Genomic DNA, 14,918 nt, shown 5'->3' on the forward strand with positions numbered 1-14,918 from the left:
GGGAGGAATTATTGCAGTCATATTTATTTTATCGTCAGTGTAAAATTGTGTCTTATTTCATTTTGTTGCCGGGTATTTTGTTGTTGTTTCTTTCGTGTGTGTATTTCATGTGAGTGTAGACCTATGTATGTCAACTAGGTTGTTTGTTTTTATGGTTTGCATTTTTCTCTCTGGGGAATGGGATTGTTTTTGTTTCTCGGTTTTGTTTTGTTTTGTTTGTAATAATCTGTTTAGCCCGTTTGTCATTCATTCCCGTTAAGGGCCGTTATTGAGTCTGGTTGTTTGTTTTGTTTGTTTGTTTGTTTGTTTGTTGGGTTGTAAGAGTATTTATTTATTAGTTCGTATTTATTTATTAGATCTGGAAGGCTCATGTCACGGAATGTCCCATTAAATTGTTTAGAAATTATGTTGAAAATAACATCTTCATGGATTCCCAGTACAACTCCTCACAATAAGCCCAGTGTTAACAATATTTCTCGTTGTGGGTCTGAAAATGAAAATTGTCGGTTTGTGTATTATGAATATGATCAAGTGAAATTATTTATGCAGTATTTTGCCCATTTCCCTCAAAATTGCATATTGTAATATTGTACTTTTTTATCAATTTGCTAGAATATGTGATACCTCACCAACAAGTATCTTTTAACGAAATTCAATCAGAATATTTATCAATTTTTAAAAAAAAATTTAGTTGTGTTACTTGTTGGTGTCCCTGCCACACTGTACGATGGTGTAGCCGTGCGTTATGCACGTTGATTACTTTCGCTTTGACGGGGACTTTACTGAATAGAGTCTGGTGACTGTACATAGAAATTTTTTTGAATAAAAGTCGAATCGTTCATTCATGTGTACTTGTTATGCAAAGCAGGGGCAGTGGTTCAAGGATATCTATGTCGACTTGCAGAAAGTGTGCAAGAACGCGACTTGAATGCTTTTATGTGTTCACAATACAACGACGCTGTTTAGTTATTTCACTGTGTGACACAGTGAGACATTTTGGAATCATAATGGCGTCAGCGATACTTGCTGGGGAGCTCTTGCGTACGACTTTCTGTACTTTGGTACTGTTGTTTCCAGGACAATTGTTTGTACGGTAACCCGACGTACCCAGATTTTTAAAGACGAAATTGCCGACCTCAAACTTGTTAGTGCCATATTTGGCAACTATATGTGCGTTATTAGTTTATTAAACAAATGAACAGGTTAATTAAACATAGTACCATTGAAGGTACCTAAAAGTAAACATAACAGCATAGAAGACCGACAGACGAACATAAAATGTTACAAAATAAACATATTTGTCTGGAAATTTTTTTAGGGCGTTACCGGCAAGTTAACACAAACTTGGTGTCAAATAGATCATGGGAGTTACTTTTCTTTGACTTTTCATACAAGTTTACATAAACTTTAACTGTATGACCTGCAGTGGCGTAGCCAAGGGGGGCGTGGGGGCGACAGCCCCCCCCCCCCCAGTCGCCTCCCCACTGAGATGTTGAGTTTCTAAAAAAATTATCATTGATCTACATGACGCCCCCCCCCCCCATGAAATGTTCCAGCCCCCCCCCCCAGCGCCCCCCCCCCCCCCCCCCCCCCCCCCCACTGAAAAAAAGAAACACGCATCGCGATATCGGAACGCTTACGCGTAGTTCAGGCAAGTCAAAAAATCTATCTTTCTTTGTTTTTTATCTTTTTTTCCATGGAAAGTGAATTTCGATTTTCAATTATTTAGCTTGACCCACCCACCCACTATTTGGAAAAAAGATCGAAATTTTAAAACATTGAAAATTCTGAATGGCCCCTAAGCTTCGCGCTGTGTGAGGGCACGCAGGATCGCTGCAAGCATTACGCTGTGCACGGAGTGGAATGGATTGGTTGGGAAACAAGTAAACTACGCAATTTGCGGGAACGCAACAATACCATAATAGACAGGTATTTTTTTCACGGCAACCACGGCCTCCGTAAAATCAGTAGGGGGGGGGGGTGAATGTCAGACAATATAAGTGCAGCTAGTCGCTTTCCACGGGACGTTAAAATAGTAACATGCTTACTCATGGTAACTTATATGACTTCTTTTCTCCGATTGCCAATTAATGTCCGGGACCGGGGCGACTGGGGCGACAATATTAGATCGGGGATATGGGAGAGTGCCCCCCTCCCACGCCTCGCCCCCCGTAGCTACGCCGCTGCATCAGCCAGTTTTTTTTTTCACAAAGTCATCCCCTATAGTCCCAACTTATTTCACGACCCGTCCATGCGAGTGTTTTACAACAGCATACTACACGCATATACTGCTCAAATTATAACAGATACATTACGAACACATTCTCATAAAAGTTGGTCCAATACTTCTGTCTTAATTCTTGATGATGAGGCTTGCGGATTTGGTCGAAGTATATTGAGCGTGATAGGTCGTCTGATAAGAATTGTGCACAAAACCCCTGGCGCTAGGGGCTTTGTGCAGAATGATATCAACTTTACGGCAACGTGGCAGTTATGGCATGGAGCAAGGGTAATTGTCACAGGCCTGCGTGCAGTCCAATTTCCAAATGGCACCCCTGTACATTATTTTTTCTTGGGCAAATAGGACCCCTGTTGATCCTCGGCAAAATATCACAATGCCACCGTTTTCTTTTAGGCCCCCCCAAAAAGTCTCCAGTTTCTGGTATGCGCGCGCGTCGCCGTAGCCATGCGCGTCGGCAAAATGAAATTTTTTTTTTTTCAATAAAAGATGATGTCTCAAAACCGCCAAACTCACTGGTTTGACTGGAATCCTGCTGCTGCACAATTTTAACGTGTTTTTAGATTGGGTAATGGTCGAGAATAAGCTTTATGTGGCCTCTCTGGACTCCCATATATTTGCACTACGTTTAGTCGGGCACCATTTGCAGTCATCAGCCGACATTTGAATCAAAACAATAAGGTAAAAAAAAAAAAAAAGCCGCGTCGCCGCACCACTTTTTGGGCAAGCTCCATACCAGAAACCGGAGACTTTTTTTTTGGCCTTAACCAGACGGTCTCTTTTTTTTTTTTTTTTTTTTTTTTTTTTTTTTTAAAGTTGTAGGGGCACTTTTGATGCAAAATGAGCTCGTGTAAAATCTGTGAGCCCTGCCCCTTTCCCCACCACACCGAAAAATAATAGTGATCATACTATTGTTAAAAAAGGTGCTCGTTTATTAAGAAACTCGTGAAGTATATCCAAACTGATAGGATATTTGCAAAGTGTCTTTCCCATTTGGAAAAGTTCTTTTTGAACTTGAAGCCCACGCGAGTGAGAAGACAGTAGCAAACCTCGTGACATGAACAAGAATTCCAAATAAAAAAAAGCTGGATATATACCAGTTTTGTGTCATATTCTATTTACTGTAATTCACCAAAATACATCATTAATTGCTTGATATGATCAAAGTCTGTTCCAAGTTACTATCACTCTCTTTCATACTCATTTTATTCATTTCTTTCCAAACTGCCCAGAGATCAAGTTTGTTTAAAATAATCCATGTGACTCCTTAACATCATTTCCAAATTACCGTTTAACGCATAACATATTATCCTTGAGATATATATTTCGAACTGACCATGGGCGTCGCCAGGATTTTTTTCCAGGGGGCCAAAGCAAATTTTTGCCAAATGTTCCTTAACTTTTTCATTATATTCTCAATTTATCATTTTTCCGAGCGTGAGCAGGGGAGCATTTGCCCTACCCCCTAAAATTAACAGCAATATGGCTTCGCACCTCCTTTTCCTTTTTTTTCTCGTTTTCCGGGGGGGGGGGGGAAGTGACCACCCTTGCCACCCCCCCCCCCCCCCACGACTCCCATGGAACTGACCACTGTGTAAGATAAGCTGCAAATTTTTCAAGTATTTGGTCAATGCCTGAAAGAAGCAACCAATTTCAAAACACAATCCTCAAAGTATAGAAAGCCGAGCAAGTTGAAGTGTAACTGTACTACTTTAAGTCTTAATTTCTAAATAGTCGGGAAACCAATCACCCTATAAAGCTATTTACACCTCATGCATGGATAACATAGTACGTCACCATTATCTCTTTATATCTAAATTGAAAACCCTCTCTCCATTAATAATTGTACCACATTATAATTACCATAACGAAGCTCATCAAAATTGTGTAATACATGTATATCATATTTTTTTCTAATCTAATTATTTCATATAATTTCCACCGTTACATACTTCCACTAAAAACACTCATCGCTATAATTCGCCGGGAAAATCTGCGGCTATCAGTTTACATCATTAGCGATTAGCGTAAACAAGTGATCTAATAAGCAACATTATACATATTTTGTTTGACTATAGTTTTACTTCCAAAAAGTTGGAAGTATATCCCCCCCCTCCAGAAAAAGCCTTTAAACTTTTGTACAATTCTTAAATTTTCAATATTTGGAAACCTTAAATCAGCAAAATTTCAGTCTTGATTTTACTGAATGCAAGTTACGAGAACAATGCCTGGTTAAAATTGACAAGAGCACTTTTCATTCATACAACGCAACAAAAATGTCCACTGTGACCCAATGTAAGACCCAAGGAAATCATTTGTATATCATTTTTTTGGCCAAACTAATAAGAAGCGATCACTTTATCCAGCCACCCCATCAAATTATTATTGATTTGCCAACATATTCCAATCCCTTCTAAAAACCGATACGGTCAACGAACAGCTCATATAAAAATCGATGACAACGCCATTTTCCTTTTCCCCCTCAGAATACAAATTAAAATTGTCAACAAACAAAACGATAGAAGTCTTTTGAAACAGCCAATATATAACCAAACAAACATTAGGAAATCATGAAAATGATGGAAACGTAACGATAAACCAAACAACTTGAAACCTATAGGCGAAGGAGCTAGGCCTCTATGGCTATCTGTCATTTATATTGGTCATTAAATATAAGACCATTTGCCATTTTCATTTGTTTTAACTGATTACTTGGCAATTACATCCTTCAAAGCAGTGATAGACGGTACAAAGAAGTAGCCGCCTCCAGTAGGAATGACCCATTCGTCGGTAGTTTCCACTGTCTTAACGGTGCCGTCAGGTAAGCAAACATCAAACGAACGCTTCCTATCATCAGCACTCGACTGCCCAATCACCATATCATGACCACCACCGCTATGTGGGTTACTGGGACTATTAGCCCAGTGGGTGATCAGAAACTCAAACTGTTTGTCGATGCTTGCTTGGTAGCAGACAAACAACAGACCGCGGTCTACCCCGTCGTCCACCATGACGTCTTTGATGGGGTCGCCGTACTGAATCCCGCGGCGGATGATGAGATGCTTCAGGGTATCGTACTGGTTGCCGATGTCGGTGCTGGCGTCACGTGGTTGGACTTTGCGCAGGTGGGATGACAGGGGACACACCACCCCCTGGGGGTCGGGATTCCCCGTGGGGAAGCCGTCGGTGTTACCTCGAGGCTTGAGAGAATAGGGGGCATCGTCGGACTGATAGACAAAGGCATTGTTGGCCAAACGGTCTGAACCCAGTGTAGGATTATCAGCTTTCGGTTCGCGAATGATCGGTGTTCCTGAAAACAAAATATTGAAATGGATTTAAATAAAATGTCCTTTAACTGGTTGAAATTGCGTTTCTCCCTATTTCTAATAAGATATGATCTTTACGCGCTGAAATAACAACCGAACAAATTCCATCTTTTTTTTGACGCACCCAATTTAATTTCGCAGTGGTGAATTCACATATCTACTTAAAATGGCAACTGACGGAGAGGATGAATACTCAGAATGTCAATTAAGTACGTAGGGAAAATGTCTCGGGGCCTGTCACATTATATGCGCTCTCATAGTAGACCTTACGGGGACCAAAAATGTTAACTAAATTTAACAATCGCAGCTCATACTGTGCTCATCCCGCGCTAACGATGCGCTCAACTCGCTCTGAATGCGGCCCTGTCAAGCCCAATTACTCGATCTAGTCGCTGCCACTGCGCTTTCACTATACTTCGCTTTGCTCGCTGTTGATACGTCCTATGTAGCTCGCGTCGTGCTCGCTATCCGACCAAAATACGCTCACGTGACGTCACTTGCGCTGTATAAATACCACGAAAAAACGGTGCAATCCGCAGTCCAGTTTCAAATTTATTCTACAAGTTCATCGCAGTCGAGTTACTTTCTTAAGGAGACTACATCAACTGCCTTGCGCCTACGCTGCCTCAATGCCACTTCAATGTCGCACGATCCACGCTCGCACAGCGCCAGCAACCTCGTCCCCAGGGTGTCGAACAGTACGCGCCCATCGCTACCTGCTCTCTTAGATCATTTGCATGTGCAAGATTTTTGAACACGTATGCAAATGAGGAACAGTCTGGTACCTGGATATGCGTTACATTAGCGTTTTTTTTGTATGCGGTGTCTGGGGTAAAAACAGAGTCAATTCGTCGCAGCGCCAGCACGGCGTGAGTTACGAAAACACTTTAAAATCAAACTGTTACGATCTTATCGAGACAACATGCAGTATCATAATATGAACAAATTGGAAAGGAAATTAGTATTTTCGAGAAGGCGTGGACGAATGATCGCGAAAACACGTACTGCACGTTGTGAATAATGAACACCAAGTACACGATAAATATCCATTACTAGCCAATTGCGTTATCGAATCAGGATATAGGAAAAAAGTTTCCTATCCAGGGCTTATTATTGGAAACGAGGTTGGAAACAAAGTAAGCACTGGGGACGAGGTTGATCGCAGAGATGTTGCGATTGTTTTGAGCACGTTCAAAAACTTTGGCGCTCATCGGAGACCAAAAAGACCCTCCGGCGCCTATCAGGCGACCTATGTATAGTTGTCGCTGCAATCTAGTAGTTGTTGTTGCGCCCCAGCCATTTTGCAAGGACGCAGTGAGAGCCCACATTATGATCGCAGACAGTCTGACAGGGCCTTTAATACATGGCAGAGTTGTAATCGAGTCAATCACAAGTCACATATCTCAAGTCCATCAAATTCAAGTCAAATCAAAATGAAATCAAAATCCTACCCACCTAAAAAGTGTATAAGGCGGTGACAATGACAAAGGAACATCTTTGTTGTACAGTTCATTAATCTGACTAGTTTGTCATGTGACTTGCTATTATATGAGAAATGAACCAGCCATAAAACCAACCAACATGATTTTTTGCAATTTCCCCCGGAGACATTTTCAGAGACTGAACAGCAACAAGGACTAGGCCTACCTGATTTCCATCTGGACACAACTTTGGCCCCCATGTGTTCCTCCGTAAAGCCAGCCATGCCGTGGTGCTCAGCAAGCTCGGCAGCACTCTCCTTCATGAATTTCCAGAATTTAGGCACATCTTGCCTCAGCCGTCGGAAGACCAAAAAGGTTCCATTCTTCGCCCAGTCCGGCCCAGTGAAAGAGCCTACAATCAACAAACGAATCAAAAAGTGGCATTCACAATAATAGATTTTAGTTGACTATATAAAGCTGTTGTCAGGGGATGAATTTTGGGCGCAAGGTACGTGAACAGTGGTTTCACCAATACCCCTCCCCCACCCTTTTCTTAATTTCTTGCCCACACATCAGTTCTACAATTTACAACCGATATAGGACAGAGGCCTCGACTGAAGGTGGAGCGTATCCTTGGATAAACGTTTGAGCAGAGGACGAAGTCGAGGATATAAATAACCTGAACCCCGGCCCCCACCCCCACCCCATTGAGACTGAAACAAGATTGTAAACGCTGCGATATTATACTTACTTGATCCGGGCAGGTTGGCTTGGTCGGGATCTCGAGTATTAGCGTTTTGTTGCGGAAGTCCCAAGATGACCTCTCCTGGCCAAATCAGCCGCTGGCCCGGTAGGCCATACAGATCAGATCGTGGGTCTTGCTGGTGCAGAAACCTTGGCGTAACGTACTGAGGTATTTTCGTGCCTTGCCGAGTGAACGTCCCCCTGATCCAAAATTTTTTTAATAACTGAGGCCTACCACAATATATTTCATTAACCACGAATCCAATGCCATTAACCACGAGGCCGAAGCACTCCGCCACAGTACACAGCGCTCTGGCGCATGTCCTATGATGTTGACTAATTTGAAATCAATTTATCTTAGGCCAAAAAAACAAAACAAAAAATAGTCCGTCTCTGGTCAGCACGCGCGTCGATTTTGCGCGTCAACCTTTTTTTTCTTCTTCAAATATTGTCCGCGTTAGCTACGACAGCGCCCTCTATTGCCGCACCTCCTCAAATTTGCTACCAAGGAATGGGGAAATTGCACCAAGGCAAATGATGGAGGGCACAAAGGCAAACTATGGAGGACACCAATGTGTATGATGACATAAAAAAAAAGCAAAAAAATAGTACCCACCTTGTCTGTACAATCCAAGCTTGAAAAAAAAGAGCCCCCCCCAAAAAAAAAACCGCGTCGCTGCATCAATTCCGGAACTTTGGTCTGACCAGAGGCAGATTGATCGAGTATCTCTTTGAAACAGCACTCGTTAAATTTTGTACATGAGGCTGTTCCCAGTGTGAGCACATTTCACCCGAATTACCTGGCCCCGAAGTTACTGATGCCATCCAGAAATCCGAAGTGCTCGTGTCCCGGTAGATCCTCCCGTCGTTTGCCAAACTCCTGGTAGGTAATCTTGAGAGGATTACCCAAAGATTTCAGTCCGTTGACCAGGGTGTTTATCTCTTCCTGGATCAGTGACGTACGGTCAGAGCCAACCTGGAAAGCAACGGGTGTGTTAGATCAAAGTGGTTTTTTTTTTTTGGCTCTGATGTAATTTAGGATGTAAATTCATCATATTTAAAAAAAAAAAAAAAAATTGAAAATGGGCTGCATTTTTATGTGGGCATACTAAAAAAAAAATACCAACCCATTTGCCCAACTTTTCTTTGAGTTTAGGCTGTTAAGTGCAACATACCTGGATGAGAATATGTGGATTACTCTTGCCGCCTAATTTCCAGTTTTCCTTGGCTCCTTCACCTGATAATTTGATTCAGAGATGAACATATCATTATATTCTAGTTTCTCCTTCCATTTATCTTTAAACAGTTATCATGACTGACGAAACTGCGTAATTTGGAAGCCTTCAGACGTCATAGAGGACAACTAAACGGTCTCTCCTGCTCCAAAGTTCCTCATTACTCATGCCCTATGTGGCATAACATGGCCAAACCCATCGCCTTCTCTTTATCTAGTGATCATGGGCGAGTCAAGAAAGCGAAACCCAAATGTTGGGACAATTGTTTTAGTGCAGTTCTGCATGTAGCACTTTCAAAATCTAGGACACAAAAGCCCAATTCATAAGCTTTCTTTTAGTACAGGAATAATTCAAATCACTTATGTACTTTTCAAGTTATGGAATTTTAAACACAACCACCGTTTTAAAGTTCTGTCCACGGATCACAAAGAAGGTGCGCGTTCTTTCAGCAAAGCGAAAACACTTCATACATACATAAACATATGGGATTCGTTTTCGTTTTGCTGGAAGAACACTTACCTTTTTGTGATTCGTGGACAGAACTTTAAAACGGTAGTTGTGTTTAAAATATCGTAACTTGAAAAGTACATAGGCATGGGCGTCGCGTCGCGGGGGGGGGGGGGGGGGGGGGGCAAGGGGGCGCTTGCCCCCCCCCCCCGAAAAAAGCGCGAAGTCATAGTGGTGTAAATTTAATGAGTAGGTGAGGGGGGGCAAAATGTCCCTGCCCCCCCTCTAAAACTGATAAATCGAGAATTTGTTGAGAACTACAAGAAATTTTGGGAAAAAATATGTTTTGCCTCCCTCTAGAAAAAATCCTGGCGACGCCCATGTACATAGGTAATTTGAATGATTCTTATATAGGATTTCCCAGCTGTTTTAACACTTTTATCACACGAATTCCCTATATCATCACTTTAATTTCGTCCCCGATCATCGCCAAGCGCACTTCTCAATTTGAATTTCAAAAAGCCACCACTAGATATCAAGGTGCAGTATAATTCAAATTGTTAGCATTCCGATTCGTCCATAATCTCTGAAATTCGTCTGGTGAAGCAATCGGCGTTGAATTGACAAAGCAAATTCGTTTTTTGTCATTCATTTTCATGGTGTTATCATTACATTTCGTTTCTGGTGACTTAAAACGTTACGATTAAAAATGTGCCCAATCTTTGGACTTATTTAAAGAATTGTGCACATTAATTAAATTTTAATGTTTAACAAATAGTTCCTTATAAATGAAAGAAGTTAGCTGTAAGTTTTGAGTTTTCTTTGAAAGTTAACATTAAAATCAGAAATGGGACTTTCACAATATGCTCTTTGTTTAGCATATGGAAATTAAGCATTGACATCAGACACCTTCTTAATGTTGCTCTTTGATATGTACATGTATATGAATAAAATAACAGAAATAAGGTATATGTCTATCAAAGAGCAACATTTAGAAGGTGCTCAGTGTCCATGTCATATTGCGAAATGTCAATTCCTGACTCTAATGTTAATTGTGAAACACAAAAATAAAAATGCATACCTTATACAGCTAACAACTTTTATTTATACATAACAAGGTAATATATGTTGAAATTATTATTGTTTTAATGCGCACAATTCTTCAAATGAGTCTAAAGATTGGGCGCTTTTTCTAATCGTATGCACTTCACGTCACCAGAAACAAAATGTAATGACAACAACATGAAAACGAATGACAAAAAACAAATTTGCTTTGTCAATTCAACGCCTATTGCTTCACAAGACGAAATTCAAAGATTTTGGACGAATCGGTATGCTAACAATTTGAATTATATTGCACCTTATTAAATTAAATCTAGTGGTGGCTTTTTGAAATTCAAATTGAGAAGTGAGCTTGGCGATGATCGGGGACGAAATTAAAGCAATGATATAGGGAATTCGTTTGATAAAAGTGTTAAAAAAGCTGGGAAAACCTATACTAAGAGAAAGCTTATGAATTGGGCTTTAATATCCTACATGCAGAACTTCACTAAAACAATGGTCCCGACACAGTTATTGTCTCATGGTAAATCCAAGCCACATTTATGAAAACAATCAGAACGACTGGTTATTCCTTATTCGTTGGTGTTTTCACAAAAGGAAAAATCATCTCTCTTTCGAATGCCAATTTGGTCGAAATCGAAACCAACTTGGACGAAGTTATTTTGTCCAAATCTATTGAAATCGATCATATCATGGGTAATCACTGACAGGGAAATACAGCTCATCCACTATAATTTTAAGTTTCCACAAAGGAACGAAATCGTGACTCCGTTTGGATTACGTAAATCACTGCCAGGGCAAATTTTTTCTAAAGCCGTGTTTTTTCCCCCGCAAAATCATAGAAGAATTAAGGGGTTTACATTTACCTGTTTTGGGGTCATTCAGATAAAGGGAGCGTTTTGGCAGACCGACTTTGAAGGCGGTACTTTGTACACCTGGATTATAGAATTTCTCAACTTCTTCGGCTGGGGCTAACTTGCTTAGTGCCTCGTAGGAGAAGGAGATATTGAAGCAAATCTGAACCACTGTCGTCGGCTTGATACCATTGCGTTTCTCACGCATCATCCTGAACATCTGGCGGAACTGAATGATGTCACGTGCTGTGGTGACGTTAGGAATGACGTAATCAGCGAGCCATTTCTTGGTGTTCTGAATGGCTTTAGGGTTGTTGTCTTCTATATCCAGGGCCAAGAAGGCAAGATGAGGTTTGTTGAAGCCTCGGAGTGCATCGCCTTGGATGTCGTCCACGTCAACATCTGGCTCCTTGAATCTCTTTTGTGCCTCAGGTCTGATTTCTCTAGCAAGGAGCAGAGCTTCAATTGACGGCTGCTTCTTCAAGGTAAAGGCCTTCGAAGTCATTTCTACAACCACAAAACCGACAATTATCTCATACTTTGGATACTACCGTAATGTCAGTTGTCTGGCACGGCCATTATGTCAAGTTTTGTTAAAACACCGATGTTGTTTGATATCAATATAGTTATATATCAAGCGCATTTTTCTCATACCTATTGAATCTACAATTTATAATAGAAAGTCCAAATTGAACTCATTTGCGACCTTTATATTAACAGGTTCACGTGCAAGGTCATATGCCGACCAAGAAAAATTAACCCAGGCAATTTTTCAGTGTGTGTGTGTCCTCGATTTACACCATAAACGAACGCGTGAAGACACACAACGCGCCGTTTTAGTGACCTGAATAGTACACCATATGATCCGGCCGGATGCGCACACGACGTGATATAAGGGTGCACACCGGTAAATAGGTCTACATCCTTCCGCCGAGCTCATGAATAAAATCTTTACCCTCAAAATTTCTATATTAGAGAGTTCTGAGAGCCATAACATTATGGAATTAAAGAGATATTGCAATGAACCTCCAGCCCGGACGTGGGGATTCTAATGCTGAGCATTTTGGATGCAACTGGGCTCGAAAGTGGCGTTATTTTGCAATGTTGTGGAGGGATCGTTTTTCAAGATGGCTACTTTTCCGCTTTAGGGAAAATGGGGGTCATCTTCTTTGGGTGAGAATATCTCAAAAAGTCAATGGTCAGCCCACCAAAAATGAAAAGAAAATGAAAGATGACATGTTGATCATCATTTTTTTGTGCAGCTTAAATACCTGTGAGAGTGCTGAGTATTTTTAAAAGAATTTTGAAGTATGGGCGTTTAGCACTAGTGTCTATGGGAATTTTATTGCAGGGGTGAACCCATAACTTCATGCATGTCGACTTCCATTGATTCCCGACTGTTGGGACCACGTTTCGTCGCGGCACAGAATTTGGTTTTGTTCACTCTTAATTTAGCGACTGGTGATATTTTTTTTTCAGATCTGACTGATGCCGAACGACCCCGAAAACCGGATTGGATTCAGTGGAAGGCCTCTAAATGTTCGAAAGATTTCCATTCCATTGAGCTGCCTATATACGCACTTTACATGTACAGGAAAGAGATTTGGTTGTTGATTTTTTAATACAATAATCCAAATCAACAGTGTATTATAAACAACTAAAACCAGGGGCAGATTCAGCTTTAGCTCAAGAGCGCGGGGGGGGGGGGGTAGGTTTTCATGATTTTTTTCCCCCCTGTCCATGGTTGTAGATCCACCATTGTAAACGTATCGTTATCCAGATGTTACGTTGGCAGTACCTGTACATACTATACACAACATGAAGCTGAAAAACATACTTGCCACATATTCTTTATTCCGTTGGAAAACAATTATATATTAAGGCGCCATTGCGATACCTACGCCGTATCAATTTGAACACTCTTGGTCCAAAAGTGTCAAAATTGACCATTCAAAACGTACCAACCAAACATAACGAAGGGACGTCCCGGTTTTGTGTGTCTTTTATGTCTTTCTGGTCATTTATTCACCAAATAATTAATTTTGAATTACAACATGACTTGTGGGGTTAAGGAGTCCTTTCATAATTCTTTAATATAACTTTCACTATATTAATACCTTTCACTATATTAATAATCTTTTGCGGTAATCCTTATCTTTAGGACACCTCTATTTTTACGAGTTCTGTTCAAAACTGACTTTTGCAGGTGACTGTCCAGTACCAAAGTGACTTTTGCAGGCTAAAGCAGTCTTTTTTCCTCAGATAAACTCATGTTAGTTGTCATTTTGAAAGCACTTTCAAAGAAAATGTGACTTTTCTGCCTTTTTTTGCAGTTAATGCCATCTTGCTTTTTAAATATATTTTCTGTTTGTCATCGTCGTCTTTAACCCCTCATAAATCAAAGCCCTGCCCTCTTTTTACAAAATTAAACCTGCTGATATTAAAGAAGGTGTCATTGCCAACTGTTCAAATATGTCAAGAAACATCAGAATGTCACTTTCAGACTTTTGAGTGTCATTTAGTCAGCTGTTTTGGTGAGTCTTTTAACTTTATAGTCTTTAGGGGTCCTAAAAGTAAGGATTACTTCTTTTGCTTTAGCTTTTTTAATACATAGAATACATACATAATTTAATCTGATTTATAAGATTATTCACCATTGTTCATCATCAAGTTAATCATCAAGTTTCTTTTGTTTACTTTTATCTCGATAGTTTGAAAATACCAGATGACAATTTTATTTGGTTAAAACCTGTTGACGTTATGCCTTGTCAACTACCAAAACGTTTTAAATCAAGTAATTACTGTCGTGAGCTTTAATCATAATATTTAATTTAACCTTTATCTGTCATTTCCTTTGATCTTATTTTTCCTCGCATACTAATTGCAACTTAATTCATTATAAATTTACACCTTAAGAACTCCTGCCCGGGTGATGCTGATTGGACGCTGTCTTGTTGCAGGCACAACTATTACTGAAGCTTCACATGTCTCCCTGTACGTCTTGGTTGTACAGGCTTCAGTGAATTTTCCAGTGTTCTTATGGTTTGCATTTTTCATGTTATGTAACCACGTACTAAATGGGATTCAGCTTTCTGCTTTGTTCCCTGTGATTCTTTTGTAAGTGCCATGTGCAGCCCACAGCTCCAGTTGAGTTGTGGCGCACTCAATTGAATGACCATTCATCCATAAATTTCATTAAGTGTTACTTAATATATTTATATCCCTCCATGATATTCTTCACCCAATTCAATGCAGTCTCTCAGAGCTTTTCAAGAGGGGAAGTGCGCAGGAAAAAGATCATACTAGATCACTTACCTGCAATCAAGGGCGACTGTAGTCTGTTGACGTGGAACACTCTAGCAATGCGCACAAGTCTGCTGGCAAACTCCTGGCAAATAATACCCACTGCGGATAGGTGTACGACTTTTGCTCGATTAGTGCATGACTGCAATTTCGCTGTGAGATATGACTTCCCTGGGTCTAGTCTGGCTGTTGCAAACTCATTATGCAAAAAGCCAGGGTTGGGCTTTGGAATGGACGCCTTTGATTGGATAACTAGAACGCGGATGTTTGCACAACCAAGTGTTTAT

At 40.6% G+C, this 14,918-nt stretch overlaps 1 protein-coding gene across 1 annotated transcript; it reads right to left on the bottom strand.

The window, feature by feature from the left end:
• Positions 1 to 3,406: 3,406 nt before the first annotated feature.
• Positions 3,407 to 14,811, bottom strand: LOC119742562 (dye-decolorizing peroxidase msp1-like). Its single transcript, XM_038218641.1, has 7 exons — positions 14,644 to 14,811; positions 11,341 to 11,835; positions 8,906 to 8,967; positions 8,531 to 8,706; positions 7,738 to 7,931; positions 7,213 to 7,398; positions 3,407 to 5,549 (listed from the first exon to the last, which is right to left on the bottom strand). The coding sequence occupies exons 2-7, from the start codon at positions 11,831 to 11,833 to the stop codon at positions 4,948 to 4,950; spliced, it is 1,713 nt and encodes a 570-aa protein (XP_038074569.1). The 5' UTR covers positions 11,834 to 11,835; positions 14,644 to 14,811; the 3' UTR covers positions 3,407 to 4,947.
• Between the last annotated feature and the right edge of the window lie 107 nt (positions 14,812 to 14,918).

This window comes from Patiria miniata, unplaced genomic scaffold, assembly GCF_015706575.1.
Source record: "Patiria miniata isolate m_02_andy unplaced genomic scaffold, ASM1570657v1 HiC_scaffold_6, whole genome shotgun sequence".
Classification (NCBI taxonomy): Eukaryota; Metazoa; Echinodermata; class Asteroidea; order Valvatida; family Asterinidae; genus Patiria; species Patiria miniata.

Excerpts from the sequence above, each read along its gene's own strand:
- LOC119742562 (XM_038218641.1), bottom strand. The coding sequence starts at position 11,833 with ATGACTTCGAAGGCCTTTACCTTGAAGAAGCAGCCGTCAATTGAAGCT. Across the intron at positions 7,932-8,530 it reads ATCAGTAACTTCGGGGCCAG|GGGGACGTTCACTCGGCAAG; the intron begins GTAATTCGGGTG and ends ATTTTGGATCAG. Across the intron at positions 5,550-7,212 it reads TGTGTCCAGATGGAAATCAG|GAACACCGATCATTCGCGAA; the intron begins GTAGGCCTAGTC and ends TTTTGTTTTCAG.